A 17,993-nucleotide genomic window follows, 5' to 3' on the forward strand; every position below is an offset into this window, starting at 1 on the left:
GTGTGTGTGTGAGAGAGAGAGGGATAGGAAGGGGCGGAAAGATTTACCATCCCCTCCCTATTTCTAATTAGAGACTGATGTTCAAGGTCAGACTCACTGTGTGCAGGTAAACCTGTTTACACTGATCACTACTGCTCATGACGAGTTTATTTGTATGTGTGTGTGTGCACAGGAAATGAGAACAGGGCACTTCTGTGATGGAGTGTGTCTCGGAGAGGAAACTCTGTTTAATTAGTGCTCCTCAGAGCGAGCTCAGACTGACCAACCTGGAACAGCAGATTAGGAGCAACTAACGGGGGGGGGGGGCAGTGAGAACAATATCACATTGTATTGGTCCTGCATTGACACAAATATCAAGAAACAAAAAGCACTGCAGAAGATCATAACCCCAGCTCATCATCCACTAATTAATTCATTGCTGTTTTGTTCAAAGAAAATTTCTGACATTGTATAACCACACTATTATATAAGGTGCAATTACTTTTTTCCCACTTTGAAATGTTCCCAAGCACACAGCTCACATGTGAAAGTGTGTAGCTTTTAGTTAACAGATCACACAATGAAAATAATTTGCCATTTATTCAGTGAGAATTAGAGGGTATTTATCTGATATTTCCTGTGTCAAAAGACGAGACAATGAATATGTTTAAAATTGTGTTGAAATTGGGGGAAAGCAGCTAGAGAGGTGAATGCACTGCCAACGATCTTCATGAAAGCCTTATTATGAAGCTAAAACACCGCTGAATGGCTGACAGTTTGATTTGAGTATTAGAACTGAAATATTAATGAGTAAGTGAATAAGTAACTAAATAAACATCTAAGCAAATAGGTAAGTACACAAGTAATTAAGTAAGTAAGAAAGACAGTACGGAAGTATGCAAGAAAGTAAGTAAGTAATTAATGAAGTCAGTGTGTAAATAAATAATGAAACAAGCAAGTAAAGTTTTTTTGGATTGCATCCCTTTCTAAGGAAACATCAAAAATTGACTCAAAATGAGGACATAAAAATAAAAATAAATGAATAAGGGCAAGTACACACTCCTCAGATCCTATGTGCAAGGGAGAGAGATCCAAAGTTTAGAGGCCACAACCTCAAAGGCACAGACTGCTTCAGTTTCCTCAGAGAGCTCTTAATGATATGGCTGTAGTCGTTAATGCAGCCATTAATGTTTTGGTGGGTACCTGGCCATGCAGAAAAGTGATTGCTTTATTATGGACATAGAGATGTTTCTAACCACTCGTTTAAAGGTAACGGGGCAACTTGTAAAATGCATTGCTGTAAAATAAAATGTAGGTTCATGGGCAACAACTGACGTACTGGCAAGCTGCTCTTTTTACAGTTTACAAAAGGACATAAACTTTTACTGCAGAGCTGATTATTAGGTATGATGACGACCAGGTCTCAGCTTCAAATGGGAAATTTAAAAGTTGAAGACAGTGAACACTTTGTCTTTTACCTAACAGCTATTGTTGATAAATATTAAAAATGACTTAAGACATCCATGGCTTTACTGGGCAGCTCTATGTGTGTACCACTGTGGAATATTCTTTGGGTTCGGGTTATGTGTTTGGGTTAAGATATTTTTGGAAGTGTGGTTAGTTATAAAACCATTAATGTTGTGGGCCTGTAAGCTCACTGGAACATTATATGAGAAGTCGGGCTATACAACTAACTTGTCATGACTTGATATTAAGATAAATGTTATTGAGTTTTTCACTGAGGACATTTATGCATTAGAAAATAAATACAGTCACAAGTATATACAGACAAATGAGTACGTGTGTGTAGTGGGTTTTTGATGATACATATAACTGGCTAAGGCAAAGCTCATGTACAAATACAAGTGGAAGATTCCCCTGATTTAGTGACCGTTCAATGACAGGAGAAATATTTCATTACTGAGTAACTGCAATGGTCAAACCTTTGATTCACAGTGAGTGGAAGTTCGTGCTACAGTACAGCAGCTGACATACTATTTGAGATAAGAAAAATGAGCAGCAGGAGTGTGCTGGGACCACATTTCAGTGTGCAAATGAAGCAAGGCACAGATAACAATGGAGCTCGACTGATTAAATTACAAATGGAGGGACAAAAGAGCAGAGAGAACGATAAGAGACAGATGAATATGAAATTAATCAAATGAGCGGTACAGAGAAGATAAAGCGAATGAAAATGTGAGTGAGCGGAAGACTGATCGAAGGAATGGAAGTAAATAAAGATGCAAAGAGGGACATGAAGAGACAGAAGAGAATGGATGACAAACAAAGCGAAGTTCAGTGGACCAGATGCATATATGTGCACATGTGAACTCTGCACCACCACTGTGCTGATCTGATCTACATATCATTGTGCTATACATCTTCATTATCCCTGGACATAAATAAATCACTATAGGGTTTCTACCAATGCGGAAAATGCCTGGAGATAGAAGGTCCTTAATAATGGATGATGCTCTGTCTTCAGGACCGCAGATTAGTGGATTAAAAAGAGTATGTGAATGTGTGTGTGTGTGTGTGTGTGTTTATCGATGGGAAGTCCAGGAGTAGCTAAAGGCCAGCTGAAGAGAGATAGCCTTCTAATTAACTGCATTATCTAGCTGCCCATCGCTAATGGGACATGTGCAACTGATTAAACCGAAAGTTGCAGAGTTGTCAAGAAATAAGGAGGGGTGAGGAGGAGAAGGAGGTAGTAAAAAGGGATGGGAAGAGAGAATAGTACCTGGAGGTGAAAGGAGACGAGAGATAATAAAGAAGAAGAGGGGAAGAAAGAAATAGGAAACAAGGAGAGGAAAGAAGTGGAAGGGAGCAAGAAGGGGAGGTGAAGATATTAGAGGATAAAAGAAGAGACAGGAAAGGAAGAGAGGATAAAAAATGTACAGGAGAAAGACGAGAGTTTAATACCAGTAGGGAAATTAAGATCAGAGGCAGAGGAAAGATGAGGTACAAGGTCAACACAGGAGGGTAAAGAAGAAACCGTATGGTATGTAATGAAAGGTGAAGAAAGAAGAAGAGAGCAACAGAAGAAAGGAGAGGATGTGTTTACCTTGACAGTCATCTCCGTAACAAAGATGGCAGTAAAGATGTAGTTGGAAATTGTGAGAAACACCCTTTCCTGTAACAAAAGGAGAGAGGACGAAACATGAGATAAATGAAAGGGAAAGAGTTTAAAGGAGGACAAGAAGAATTAAGAGAGAAGTGGCAGAACCACAGCTTGGCTTTACTCTTCAAAGATATGAGAATCACAGTCATTTCTGCTCCGCTGCTGCGTAGACTTAAAACAGTTCACTGACTTAATTTGTCAGTGTTTTTGCTATTAAATTAAAATTACATCTTATTTCCAAATTAAATGCCAAATCTCAAAGAGCTTTAATTTGAACGCTTCAGATCATTTCCTTTGAAAAGTGCTTTGCATTCAATGTTTTGGTGCTTGATTGCAGGGAAGTGGCTTGATGCCAAGGAAGACAAAGTGGCACATTTTGAAGTAGATTCATTTTAAGTAATTTAAATAATTGCTGGTTTATAAATCATTTGTAGAATTGTTATTATTATTATTTCAAAACGAGCAACAGCTTGTTTACAAGAAATAGAACAAAAAATGTGCTGTAAAATAAATGTACTCAAAAGAGGCAGTTTGACGCTATAATACTGAAGTGGTACAAAGTCCAAAACAAAAATAACAAAAAAACAACTCATCATATGTTTATATAACTCTATTTGTACATAAAGTTATGTATCAGTCCAACATTTCTATAAAATCAATATTTAATATAACACAGATGGACCACCTTATATGGAAGTCTTACCCCAGAGATGCAGACTTTTATACTGCAAATCAGTAAAGTAATTTTAGTGTGTGGTAAAGTATTAATTATTAACACAGTATTTCAAATTTAGCCAACAGCACTGTGTGCCCAACACACTAATGACCATGGTAAGCTCAGTGTCTATACAGAATGAAACACAGTCCTTACCAGGCTTCCTTGCAGTATCTTCGGCCTCTCCAGAGCCACTGTGATGCAGTTGAGAAAGATGAAGGCCAGGACCACATAGTCAAACAGCTTATGGGCAATAATGGACTGGCAGAGTAGTCTGAACCTGACGAGAGAGAGAAACAGAGATGGATAGAGGGAAAGTTATGATGAGAATCCAAGATTTGTTCAAGAATTGTCCACAAGGACGCATTCATGTGTAACTGCATTGAAACAGCTGTTCCCACCTCCTCCTCCAAGAAAACTGTTTCTTTACGATACCCAGAAACACACAGGTGTGTGTACTCATGAGATCTGATGTTCTGCAGTAATTCATGTGTTGAAAGCCTAGTGTGATTCAGTCGACCAAGGGCACATGTGTGGAGCACAAACATTTCCATCATGCTTCACAAAAGAGACTGTGATCTTTTTAGTTTCGTCTCCAGTGGCCACCAACATCAACATATTGGTAGCCATTGTAGTTTCTGTTTACAAGCTGTGGTTAACTTGTAGTTTCATTTTATGGAAAAAAGCATTGTTCTAGTACATACATTTTTGGTACTTTTTTAAACTTTTTTGAGAAATATTGAATATATTTACTTCTCCTGGCCTTGAACAGTTATTCAAATGAAACAATCATTCTCTCCTCTCAAACTGAGTGGAACATGTCTCACCAGGCATTAACATACTGTTTGCATTCTGTGGCACTCTCTGAATAGACTTTAGTGTTGTTGTCAGAGCCAGTGAAGGTGGTAAGCAACTCCTGAGAGAAGCCCTCAACCATCTCAGCTCATCTGCCAGCTATAGAGGGAACATAATATACCTGCTACTGCACCTGCTCTCTGGGTGAGGAAATCAATGTGCTAATCTGACTGCTTTTCCTCTAAACCTGGCAACTCTGTCCCTTTATCTATCGATTCAAATCTGGCAACCCTGTCCCCTGATATCGATCATGACCAGCAGCAATGCTGGCGTAGGCACTTATCTCGCCTGAGACATAACTTCTGTTGTTGGCTTGCGACTCCTTTTGTTTGTTTGTCTGCTTCCTTCACTTTAATTCTGCTTAGATACACTTGTTAGAGCAAATACTCATATGCTCACACTCACACACACAGGCATATATAGTACACTGAGGCATACTCAATATATATATATATACATATGCTCGCACGTTCCCACATGCGCATATGCAATGTCATCCACAAACACGCAACACAACACCAGAGATATGGCCTAATGCTAGTACACACACCGCCAACACACACAGCCCTTGCTTGACAGATGGCACCTGCCAGCATGCCAAAACACAGCCCTGGGGCCTGGCTTCCCTTAAGTGGCTATCAGCACACAGGGAATCGGGTGAGTGAGCGACTAGATGACTGAGTGATTTTTCTTTCATGTTGCTTTCAGGGGCATTCCTACCAGCAATGAGTTGAAGACTGGAAGAAATCATAATAACAGACAAACACACAACTTGGAGCCCGCAGTCAATAACACTGTTTAAAGCAAAAAAAAAAAAAAAATCCTTTGGAGGAAGCACACGGTGACATCACTTTAACAAGCCATTTGTGAAACCAGAAGACAGCAGTTTTCTCTGCGCGAACAGACAAATGGTGTGACTATGCAGCTCCCTGTTCTTCTACATTACAAGGACAGAGCTGGTAACGTTTGCTAACATTTATTTTCAGGGCTATTGGCTTGTCGACTCTTTCCACACTTGGTTTCTCTGCGCATTAGTGCCGCTTGGTAGAAATACTTTGCTACATCTGCAACTGTCACAAGTACTGACACATTCAGAGATTTGTTGCACATTTTTTCTTCAGATCAGTTCCCTGAAGTTGCTTGACGTCCTCCCGGATCCATAAGCTTCATATATGTTTAAACCTATCTATGACTTTGTCATCCTGAGTCTATTAGGTACCTGCAACATTAATTGCCTGTCTTTTCTGGGAGAGGGATCCCACCTCAGTTGCTCTGACTGAGGTTTCTTCTATTTATTTTCACTATTAAAGTTTTTTTAGGGATATTTTTGGAAATGCCACAATACATGAGACAGAGATGGTTGATGAAATAATATGGGAGAAATCATGAGTCAAAAGAGAATACTAAGAGAAAAAATTGACTCTTTGATTATTGAAAACTATACCATGAGTGTGCATCTTTTGCTTTTGTGTTCCCCCAGCAGGAAGATAAACTCTAACCCAGCTTATGTAACATATTTCCCAAAGCCAAAGAAACTACAACAGTGAAACTCCAAGGAACGTGCTCTTTGTTCTTCAATGATGATTTTTCATTAGTTTTTACTGAAGCTCACTCACTTGTTCTGAGGGGAGAACAGGTAAACGGACCACTCCTCTCTTGTTTCACACCAGTCTGGCTTGTACACCTCCATCATCTTCTGGATACGGAAGCACAAACTCTGCAGGAGAGAGGAGGGAAAAGGGAATCGAGATGAGAGGTGATCAAATTATCAAGCAAATCACTAAGTAATCTTTCATCAGTGATATATATATCATACATTTCGTGTTCACATTTCTGAATTTCCGCTCATTAGAGCATTATTAGCTCTATGCATTAGCATTATCAGACTTTATGATAAAAGTGGCACATGGATCAACACCCACAACTCCAGTATGTACAATATTTATCTTCTTTTTCTGACGACTCTTCATTTGATCCTCTTTCCGTCCACAAAGTAAATACTATTAAAATGATTGAATATTTTCACCCAGATGAAATTAGAAGAACTCAGGAATGCTCGGAAATTTCATAAAGTGACTGCAAAGTTGCTGCAGAGGTTAGATAAACCAATACTGCTGCCTCATTTTCTACACCAACTCCCACAATGATTATGGCTTATGTTTTTTCAGGGAACCAATAAAGAATTCCCCATTTATCCACTGCTAGCTGAGTGAAGCCCTAAAGCTCCTCTCTCATTTTGACAGATAAACAACAATAGCATCTCTCCTAAAGCTAAAGCATCTAGTTTGATACCTTGTCCCAATACAATTAACAGAATAAAGTACCACCGTAAGCTCTTAAGAGTTTCTTCATTTAGTAGTCCCTCACATAATAGACTCACATAATCTGTCTCTTCATCGAAATCTGTTCTGTCCTTGCGTGCATTGACTTGAGGGAAAACCTCAGCCATCAGCTGAGTGTGGGGACCTGGTGTCTTGCCATTACAGTCTCTGTGGTCCACTCCTAAACCACTACCAGCTCCAGATCCCCCAGTGATGGATCCCCCTGTACCAGATCCACTTCTCCTCCCAGTGTCTAGGTGGACAGGGGGCAGGCCAGGGGGCTGTCCTCCTGCCCGAAGCAGCTCTGGGAGCTCCAGGGAAAGAGCCCGTCGATCCCCCCTCGCAGCAAAGTGTCTGGAGAGGAACAGTGGGGGTGGAGGTGGATGATGTGGGTGTGGAGGATGATGGGAGTGGGATGAGTGGGAGAGAAGGGACTCCTGCTCTGCGGCATAGGTGTAGGAGTGGGGTGACCGGGTGCTGTGCACACGCAGACTGCCTCCCACCAGGGGAGCCCCACCAAACCCGTAGCTCCTCCGGCCCAGGCTGTTTGAGCTAGACCTGCAGAGCATACAGATTCAAAAGTACAGTTAAGAGGCATTTAATATTAATGAACAATTTATAAAGTATCAATAAAGAAGTAATCAACACTATTCGACATATTAAGAGTTAAGTCATGGAGCTAATAAGAGCATAAAACAACAGCGAAGGTTTGATGTTTTCATGTTGGTAATCAAGGCTTAATGAGGGTATTAAAAATTCATTAAGGTAACAGCTGAAATCAATCTCTGGAAGTATATTTAATTAGCTACCTGCGGCTCCATGCAGATTGTGGATGGAAAGGGCGCCCCCAGTTGTGGTAGTTGGGACTGCGACCATGACGCTAGAATAGATACACAGCAGTTTATTATAATTATCAGTAGTTTGCATCCAGTAAAAAAAAACAAATCTATCCAAGCACCAAAGACCATTTCCCAATGAATGTGTGCTGTATACAAGAAAGGCATTACTAAGTGTTAAGTGCTAAGAAGGAAATTGTTGTGAAACAGGTACTGTGCATATCCATATGTACAGGTCTTTAAATTTGATTGTCTTTCTTTTTAGTAAAAAAATATCATAACTTTCCATGCTGATAATTGTTTATTTTGCTGATTTCAATGCATGTGTCTCTCTAAATGAAATTGTAATGTGTAGCTCACTCTTACAAATGACTGTTTCCCTTTAAAATTATGAAAGGTGAATTCTCCTTAACTTGTTAGCCAGAAATGCTTTTAAGCAAGATTCTCCCAACTGCTTAGTGGCTGTCAGTAAAGGGAGAGAGCTGTACTGTGCAGGACAAGTGTCTTAATATGGACCAATATGAATAAGTGGAAAAGAGCACGCCTGCTACTGTAGGTCAATCATTTATTAATAAATAAGCAAATTACTGAACAAATGAATTATAAACTTGGCTTTTGAAATGGGATTGCAGTGCACTCAGGAGGATGTCATCAAAGTAAACATGCAAACCCCGGAGTGCCAGTTCCACTTAGAGGAACATAACCAGTTCTGTTTGTTTCCGCATGTCTAATCCTCTCAGCATGACAGACCTAATTATATGTTGTTTTACACTTGGAAACGTACATGTCACCAGTCACAGCCTGAGCTGATGCCATATACCAGAGAACCTATGCATTGGTCTCTATAGAAACTTTAGTGAAGCATGTTGTTAAATAACACCTCGGTCACTCAAGAGGAACGGTTTGTGTTTGTGCGTGTTCTCTTATATAGCAGTATAAAATGCAATTTTGATGTCAGTGGCTACATCGAATCAAATTGTCCTTACAACAAACTAACAGTTTATATCCAGATATACGATATACCTCTGCATCAATGCAATGTTTTACTGAGCATACAGCTTTTTTCCAGTCAGTGAATACTGTTTATTGTATTATTGATTTCTGTCTAGGTAAAATTTTGCTGACACTGAACTAAGGCTAACTACTGTACTGTACTGAAAACAAATTCCACTAATCCAGGTTCTGTGGTAATCGAAAATAAAATATTCATTTATAAGTGCCTTATTATTGCTGCTGTTTTATATTTGTTCTATGTATGTAGTTTTTGTGACACAAACTGCCTCTTTAAGAACAATTCATTTTTCCTAAATTCAGTGAAGTGACTGAAGGGTGTCATCCTGGACACGTAAAATGAGTAAACAAACAAACAAAAAACTAAATTAAAGAATGTCCTTTGAAGCAACCCTATTAGTAAACAATTTAACTTTGGATGATTTTATATTATTTTGACTTGGTTTTTGACTTGTAGTTCACTGTATACTCCAGCTATTTATATATTTTCTTGTAGATTTCATCAGACAAATGGACAAATAATCCAAACAAAGCAGCCCATCCATTAGACTTATGATTTTGATTGTGCTGCTACACAACAGAGCGATGCATCATTTGCCCTGATTTTCATCTGAGTTAAATCAGCAGTGTCTGACACACTGTGTAAGACATTGAAACAAACAAACCACCAAACAAACAGATGGAACTGATTCATAGTTCAAAGTGTGATTTCATCAAAGAGGACCGGCTTCTGATAAAACTGCAGCAAAATGTCAATAATACTCATGAAATTATCATGATCATAAGCATCTTTCTTGAATGCTTATCATCGCAGTACTTTTGCTCCAAGTGATGTAACCGGTGACTTCTGATATCAATTAACTCAAAGTGCTGCTAGAAAAGAGGAGGGGACTTCACAGTGAAGTGGATTTCCACACCCACTGTGTTTAACATTATAACCTCTGTGGTAAGAGCGTTGCTAAACTACAGCTTATCAGGGCTCTAGTTTCCACTCCCCTCTATCTTCCTGTCACTGCATCACTTTATCTGTCTCCCTCCATCACCATCTCTCTGCTCTGTTCTCCTCTTTACTTCTCTCCGTTTTTTTTGCAATTGAATAGAATAGAGGAACAGTTTTCTCCATGACAGACTGCAACTGGTATTAGAATTATTCTCATGAAATGATAATGCTGCTGTTGGGTGTGTGAAATGTAACAGCAAACCTTTTTTTAACTAAAAAACTAATAATATATTATAAAAACAATAATCGATTTCACAAAATCCATGTTTGATTTGTTTGTCTTGTCTGGGTTTGATATTAACACATCACGCTTTCACCTGTATTAACTATTACTCATCTCATGCCAGTTTAAAGTCTGCACAGATTTCATACCATACTGACATACTGACTAAAACTGTTTCTGAAAAGGTAGAACAAATGTGTCTATTTCTCTTCTCAAAGTTGAAACGTCGAAATAAAGTGTTGATGGAATGGTTAGAAAATGGTTGGCAGTGATGCATATCATTTGTGGTGAACAGGCTGACAGCTGTATGGTCCTTTAATGTAATGCTGACTGATCTACAAAGGTGTGTGTGAGTGTCAGTGGATAAGAGTATAACTGCGTACCAGAGAGAGGGAGCGTCTCTCCAAGCTGCTCTTTCCCAGGCTCATCACGCTGCTCTTTCTGGACTCGATGGTGAAGCTTCGCCTCTCTGAGGAATAGGATCCCCTGGGCCCGGAGAGAGCACCCAGCTCCAGGTGGCCATTGGGTGTCAGCGTGCAGATCCTTGGGTCTAAAGGTAGTTGAACAGAGAAAGCAGTTAAAAAGTATTTGTGTTCTTGTGCCATCCATCCAATGTACTGTATGTTGCCAACTCCCCTACTACCCATTTGGTGTTTAAGGCATAATGCATACTCACATACTTTTACCTACTTTTTAGGCATTTTCAATCTATAATTTTAGTTAATTCTTGAAGTTATCTTCTCATAAGATTGCAATTCTGTCTCAACCACTTTCTATCAAGCTGTCTTGTAGTGATTTCCTACATTTTTCAGAATGACATTTGACAAACCCCAGGCCACGGGCTTCAATCTGCTGAAGGTTATACATGTAGGTGCACGGAGACATTGCAGAAATAACATAGTAAGGGTTTCGAAAAAATATCAAGTAATAGAGGTCTAGAGAAAGTCTAAACACATTTGGAAATCATAAACCTATAGATTAGATATTAACAGCTATTAGACTTTCCGGTCCTTTAAGAGGTAAATGTAGAAAAATGTGAAAAGAAAACTGTTTCTTATACAATAAATTCTGATTTTGTTTTCACTTAATTTAATTCTCAAAAAATGGTGGGATAATGATGCAAAAATGTGCCCCCTAGTTGAAGATCCTCCTAAGATACTGTAAAAATATGGTGGTTCAACATGGCAGCCTGCATGGAAGGCCACCTGTGGTATCTGTAAATATGAAGGGCTAATTTTAAGATAATGAAAACATAACTTATTCCCTGATGATTATATAGAAATGAAAACATAGTTATGCATATTATATTTCTGCCGATAGAGCCTCCCTAAATGTTACACAATGGACTTTTAAGCTTAAAACAAAAATAAAAATAAAAGGCAAAAATGGAGAGAGAGGGAGGCAGATAATGAAAACTTACTACCCACACACACAAAAAGAAAACCTAGACAACAAAAGCGAATACCTCTGTGTGGTTGAAGTGGACAGACAGTAAAACACCTTATGTTATATTTCCGTCTATAAACGACCGCAGAGTTTCATCTTTTGCTTACAGTGCACTGCAGAGATCACATCTCCTCTGCAGCAGTTGCCCACTCATTCTGTATAGGAGTGATTCCCCAGTCTCTGAACTCATGTTTAATCCTCTATGAACTGCATTGTTTACTGGGTCTGCTGAGGAAGGCTGTATAGCTGATACAGGTTCATTGTGAGCTCTGGATAAAGATAGAGCTCATTCATATTTCAAAACTACTAGCTATTCAGGTTTTTGCGATGTTTTAAGCCTTTGGCACATCTTACTTTTGGGTTGAACACATCTAGCTTCTCCAATAAGCCTCAATGGACAACAAAGATTACTGGCTTTAATGTAAGATGCAAGCAGATTGTTGTGCATGTTGTTTAGTTTTGACATGAATGGCAAAATCTGAGATCTGAATTGTGGTATTAGTGGTGAATCAAATTTGAGACACAATTCAAAGAAGTGTAGGTGTTGTTGTAAATTGCAACTCTCTCGTACTTTATAATTTATAAATTTGGTTATCAAGTGACACGGAAAAGTAAAAAAATAAAAAAAACATTAGATACTGATTTCGGTGATACAGACATATTCATATTTTACTTTGGGAAAAAGCTCTCGAATAAGATGGCCAGGAGGAATGTAGGAGTTGTACTGGACCATTGTGGTGAAGAGGGATCTGAAGCACAGCTTTTGATTTATGAGTCAGTCTACATTCCAACCCCCACCTATGGTCATGAGCTCTGGGCATTGACCAAAAGAATGAGGTTGCAGATACAAGCTGCCAAAATGATTTTCTGTAGGGTGGCTGGGCTCAGCTTTAAAGACAGCGTAAGGAGCCCAGATATCCAGAGGGAGCTCTGAGTACAGATGCTGCTCCTTTGGATCGAAAGCAGCTAGTCGATGTGGCTCAGGCATCTGATCGGGATGCCTCCTGAGTGTCTTCCTTTGGAAGTTTTGCAGGCACATCCAACTGGTAGGTGACCCTGGGGTAGACCCAGAACAAGCAGGAGAGATTATGTATCTCATCTGGCCTGGGAATGCCTCGGCAAAAACGTTTCTAGAGAGGATGTCTGGACTACCTTGCTCAGGATGATTTTAAAGATGCGTTAGCTACAGTATATTTATTCCCAGCCTACAATAGATGTGTCAGTTATTTCAAATTAATTCAAGTCAGTGATTCAGAAAACTAATAAGTATAGTATAAAAGTATACTGTAATTATAAGAATTAAAAGGAAACGTGCCGTCAGCTCACCTGACAACTTTATGGAGTCATGTTTTTCGCTCTCGTCAAAGTTGGAGGAGGAGTGGTCATCATCCGAATACGAACGATTGGCATCACCCTGGAGACGAAAAGGAGGTGAGACACAAACACAGGAGAAAAAGAGAAAAAAGAAAAGACAGGGAATTACACATGGCTCATCCTATTGGGGACTCTCAAAGTGCACTGTAACAGATTTTGACTCAGGACCTCTAATCTCCTGTGTGACATCTGTCAAAGCGATAGACTCTGCTCTCTCCCACCAACTGTCAAACATATTTGAGGTTATCAGGGTGGTTCAGATCTATGTTATATTTTAAGATTAAATCAGTAAAACCCTCAAACTACTGACACACTCTTCCGCAATCGCACAGGTTACCAATGGGATTTCCCCTTCACTCGTCACAATGGGAAAATCTGGAGTCAATTGGCTCAATAATCCCTGGTGTGTAGCAGTAGTAGACAAAGTGTGGATGAGTGGCAGAAGGTGAGAGAGCCAGAGGGGGAAAGACCAACAGTCAGAGGAGGGAAAGAAAATAAAAGGCTGATGGCTGTGTTTTGTTTTGGCATTTCAAAAAGATCAATCAAAAGCCTTGTGATTTGTGTCAGTGCTTCCCCTCCAACTCACACATCACAGCTACATGCCTTGAATATTGAAATGCTTTGATCCGTGTATGAAAGCTCAACCGGATTACTCAACCACACTACAATTTACCAATGATACATCTGTGAGTTTGACAGTTGATGGCAGATTGACAGCATCATTTTCCAGTGTTTTCCACTGAGATGGATGGCTCCAGAAATTACACTGTTGTGTTTACTACACCATTATTATGTTTTGACTGCTGATACAGCCTCTGATAAACATCATTATTGTGACCAGTACTGTAATTACTATTTCTACAGAATAAATTGATTTGTTACCCTTTGAAAACAGCTGTTTTTGCTTGGCTTACACCCCCTTTATAGTGTATGCTTGTGGAATAGTGTTACATGTCTAAACTTGACATGCTAGAGCTCATTCTCAGAATAATAAATGTTTGTAACCAGTCTTCTTATTATGCTTTAGGTAATGTCAACAACAAGTGTAATGTTATGATGTAGTCCGTTGTACTTTACTGTGGCTGTGGGCTTTACCTGAACACTGATTAGTTATAGCTAATTTTCTTTTACATTTTGGCAAATCTGAGCCATGAGAAAGCCATGATACATTAGCTACCAGAAGTTCCTGTTTGCACTGCCAATATAGATTTACTGTACAGACTGTGTGCACACACAGAAAACATGTCTCTATGCATATACAACAATCAACTGGATTATTTTTGAGACAATTTGATTATGAGGCAGAATCTGAAGCTGAGCATCTTTTGTTTATGGTTTCTAAGTGGATTTAGGGACATAAATCCTCGATGTACACAGGAAATACATTTACTAGAAAGAGTAGGTCTGCTGATTTTAGTATTATGACTGAATTTTCCAATGTATTACCGATTGGTAAATATGTGCTTTGTTCTACTTGAAATTATCATCATTAGTTTAATTATCAATACAATCTAGCTAAAAATGTCTTTATGTTTGTAAGTGGGCAAAAGTAAAAACAAACATAAGATAATACAGTACATTATTGAGGCTAATGGGAGTTGATCAACTTCTGTTATGCAACTTGTATTGTATTGCTTTTCATAACCCACTTCTTGTCCTGTATTGTCACTCACAAAACTCCCCACCCATACAAGACCTTCACATTCCCTACTCAGCAGTGAAGAATAGTGACCACATTCTACAAGGGTGTTTAGTGGTTTAGTCTAAAAGCATACTTGTGCATCTGAGAGTGTTTCATTATCAGTATCTCCATGCATGTCAATCTGCACAGTTCTGTGATTATGAGAATCAGCAGGACACAAGAGCCTGGGCTTATTTTGAGCTGTGAAGGTCACTGCCAAAGGTTAAAGTCTTTAGTCTTTGAGAAACACAGACAGATGGATGTCAGCTGTTCATAGGAGAGGACGCTGTGCACAGAATACAAGGATGGATGGATACAGACAAGCCAAACATAGAAGAGCTGTCAAAGTTTGAAAGTTTAACCGAAAGAGTTATTAGAAATCATCAATTTACAGGCCAAGGTTTGGTAAAAAAAAGATTACCTTCGACAATATTAGAAATGTGGCACTTGTATGGAGTAAATAATTTAATTATTATTAAGGTAAGAGGTTATTAATTTGCTACACTTGTTTGTTTGCTGTTAAAGGGCTGTGATAATTTGAAATATTTCACCTCTTTTGTTGCAGGTTGAACCTAATTAATATTCTACTAAAAGGATAGTAATGAATAAGATCAACAAACCTGGCCTGGGAACCTCAATCATGAATCATGAAGGTCAACTAAATTAAAATTCGGACATCTATTTATTACGGAAACAAGGTTACATCTTGCAGTTTGAAGCCATGTGGCAAAATGAGTTCCCTTACCTCGGCCTGAAAGCCTTCAACCAAGATGGCTACCAGAAGGTTGAAGAGGACGTAGTTTCCAAAAGTCATAAGGGCCACGAAGTAAAGAGCAGCAAGTGGTGAGGTGGCTGCCATACCATTGTACAAAACTGCATTCCAGTCCTCCTGGGTCAGAATCTGAGAGAATTATATAAGTAAACCACTTACACAGGGTGTTGATATTACACAAGTAGAACATTTAAACAATGTATTAATTAAATATCAATACAAATCCAACATACTGAAGTTTACTGAAATGAGTGTCCTCATCAGTCTACCACATAATTTTAATATGCTTTTTGCACATAAATTATTACAGATTGTTGTATTATCAAAACGTGTGGGTGTGTGTAAAAATGTGAATCATTTAATTAATAACTTAATTGTAACTCACAAATTTGATTTACATTTTGTATGCAAAAGTTTACATCAGTTTTAAATGGTCCAATTTACAGGTTAAAGTGTCTATAAAAAAACTGCAGAAATGTATTGAATCTTAAGAAATATGTGCAAGTCATCTGCATATAGTGAGAGATGTAGGTCATAAGTGCAGTAGTTATGTAGAGATTTGTGCTAATGTGTTTGTGTGCATGTTCATCCAAATAGTGATGTCCTGATTACCTGGAAAACAGTGACAATGGCCCAGAGAAGGGAGTCAAAGTTCTTCCTGTCTGGTACTGTGTCACCGGTCTCTGTCTTGAGACTGAACTTACAGCCAAATATGTGCATCCCCAGGATACTGCAACACAACAGCAGAATATCTGATGATGTTAGCATACTCTACACACTGTTAATGTATCATTTTCTGTACCAGACTAATAATTAAATGTGGATCCAGATTTTCTTTGAGGCATGATGATTGCAGGGCCTAGTTCTTAGCATTATTCATGGAAGGGCTTTAGATGATTAAGTATTTTCTTAGTTTCAACTTCTTATTTTATAAATGCTGACTCTTATAACCAGCTCTATGTGTTGTGCTGCAACTAAAAGATGTATTGCTGATATAATGGAAATAAATGTTAATGTTTGATTGCAACTAAACCCTAAAGCCTGGTTACATAAGATGTAATCTTCTCCAATGGCCTTGTTGCCCGTGTAAAGTACCACACAATTACTATAACATTTAAAAGTAATGGAAGAGAACTTTTAATGTGCGGTTTATTACATACAATTAATAGATAATAGTTAAGTATAATAATTCCTTCAAGGGTATGAAACTGTGGATACAATTAGTAGTAGTAATTGTAAAACAATTGTAACCAGCACCTGAGAACAGCATTGTCATGGATAATGTTTCTAACAATTGAGTTACCAACCTTAGTTACAGACTAATCCAGCCCTGTGCCTCAAAGCACTTGGGTGGCTCATTTGTGACATCAGTCCTCCGACTACACAACACCACAGCACCCTGTACCTCCCACCTCCACTGATTGAGACTATTTACTATTAACCTGTTAACTCTTTTTTCACAATATCTTTGAACCTTGCACATGTATAGTTATAGGCAGGCTTACCATATTCCACTTTATTCAATATAGTACATTTATATTTGTTGTTATATTTTATTTTATTGTATTTTATAATTTCTCTACTTACAACGCACAACATTCCCCTGTACTGCTGTGCCAAATCTGAGTTTCCTCTATGGGGGATCAATAAAGGAACATCTTATCATCTTATTTTTTATTATCTTATCTTAAATTGACTAAGCAAACATGACATGAGCAAATGGTAGTGCATAGCTAGGATGTGAGATTTTGGGAACACACCTTACATTTACACACAACCTCAGAAGTGACACCAATACACAAAATACAACCCTCTCATAATAGAAGTTTGATGTAAGCTCAACAAGTAAAACAATATCAAGTACTGACTCTGTATGTATATGTATCTTAACACACACATTTTTTCACTTTCACATCACCTTTCAAAAGCAAGAATTGGCTCAAGTGGAACGTGAAGCTGAGAGGGAGGAAAACAAAGAGGACTGCGACCATTGATCGTACACTGAAAGACCTCTTAGGCCTTCAGAGCACTGCTGTGTTAGTGCTTAAGAGCCTACAAATGGCTGCTTGTTATGTTGCTCCAGTTCTTTAAGTGTCTGCTTGTTAAATTCTAACCAGATCTTCAAGTGTCTGCTCGTTATTTTGCACCCAGGGTTAATAGCTGCTACAGAACACTGCGACCTTCTGCGCTTCAATGGCAGATCTTAAGCAGGTGCACAGGACTACAAAAAACACGGAGGCCAGCACATACAAACGCACATAAAAGCAGAGGATGAAACAATGAGCGTTCTCTATGTCGTCTCCCTGTAAGAAAAAACTAAAAACGACTGCGAAACAAATGGACAACAATATAATGGACGGATGCAGATATCCTACCTATACCGACATATAACCTTACCTGAAAATAAAGATGAAGAGCATGAGCAGCATGCAGAAGGTGGCCACATTGTCCATGGTCTTCATAAGGACCACCAGCTGTCTCCTCAAAGCTGGCATAAACCTTACCAGCTTCAGCACCCTCAGCAGTCTGAAGGTCCTCAGCACAGACAAACCACCGTCGGACTGCCCGACAATCTCACATACACTGAGGAGAGAAACACAGACCACACAGAAATTAAATTCTGACAATTTAATTTGATCTAATCTGCAATATTTACATA

At 38.8% G+C, this 17,993-nt stretch overlaps 1 protein-coding gene across 1 annotated transcript in view; it reads right to left on the reverse strand.

Moving 5' to 3' along the window:
- The window catches only part of LOC118326997 (voltage-dependent T-type calcium channel subunit alpha-1I-like), a 156,525-nt gene that overhangs the window by 48,696 nt on the left and 89,836 nt on the right, over nucleotides 1-17,993 (reverse strand). Inside the window, exons 11-20 of the mRNA XM_035660162.1 lie at nucleotides 17,732-17,917; nucleotides 15,947-16,064; nucleotides 15,308-15,463; nucleotides 12,834-12,921; nucleotides 10,445-10,611; nucleotides 7,801-7,871; nucleotides 7,051-7,549; nucleotides 6,287-6,387; nucleotides 3,972-4,095; nucleotides 3,044-3,112 (exon numbers count right to left, since the gene is read on the reverse strand). Coding sequence (XP_035516055.1) covers nucleotides 3,044-3,112; nucleotides 3,972-4,095; nucleotides 6,287-6,387; nucleotides 7,051-7,549; nucleotides 7,801-7,871; nucleotides 10,445-10,611; nucleotides 12,834-12,921; nucleotides 15,308-15,463; nucleotides 15,947-16,064; nucleotides 17,732-17,917 — 1,579 coding nt within the window. The remainder of the gene's footprint in view (nucleotides 1-3,043; nucleotides 3,113-3,971; nucleotides 4,096-6,286; nucleotides 6,388-7,050; nucleotides 7,550-7,800; nucleotides 7,872-10,444; nucleotides 10,612-12,833; nucleotides 12,922-15,307; nucleotides 15,464-15,946; nucleotides 16,065-17,731; nucleotides 17,918-17,993) is intronic.

This window comes from Morone saxatilis, unplaced genomic scaffold, assembly GCF_004916995.1.
Source record: "Morone saxatilis isolate NCDOM2014 unplaced genomic scaffold, NCSU_SB_2.0 Contig17, whole genome shotgun sequence".
Lineage (NCBI taxonomy): Eukaryota > Metazoa > Chordata > Actinopteri > Moronidae > Morone > Morone saxatilis.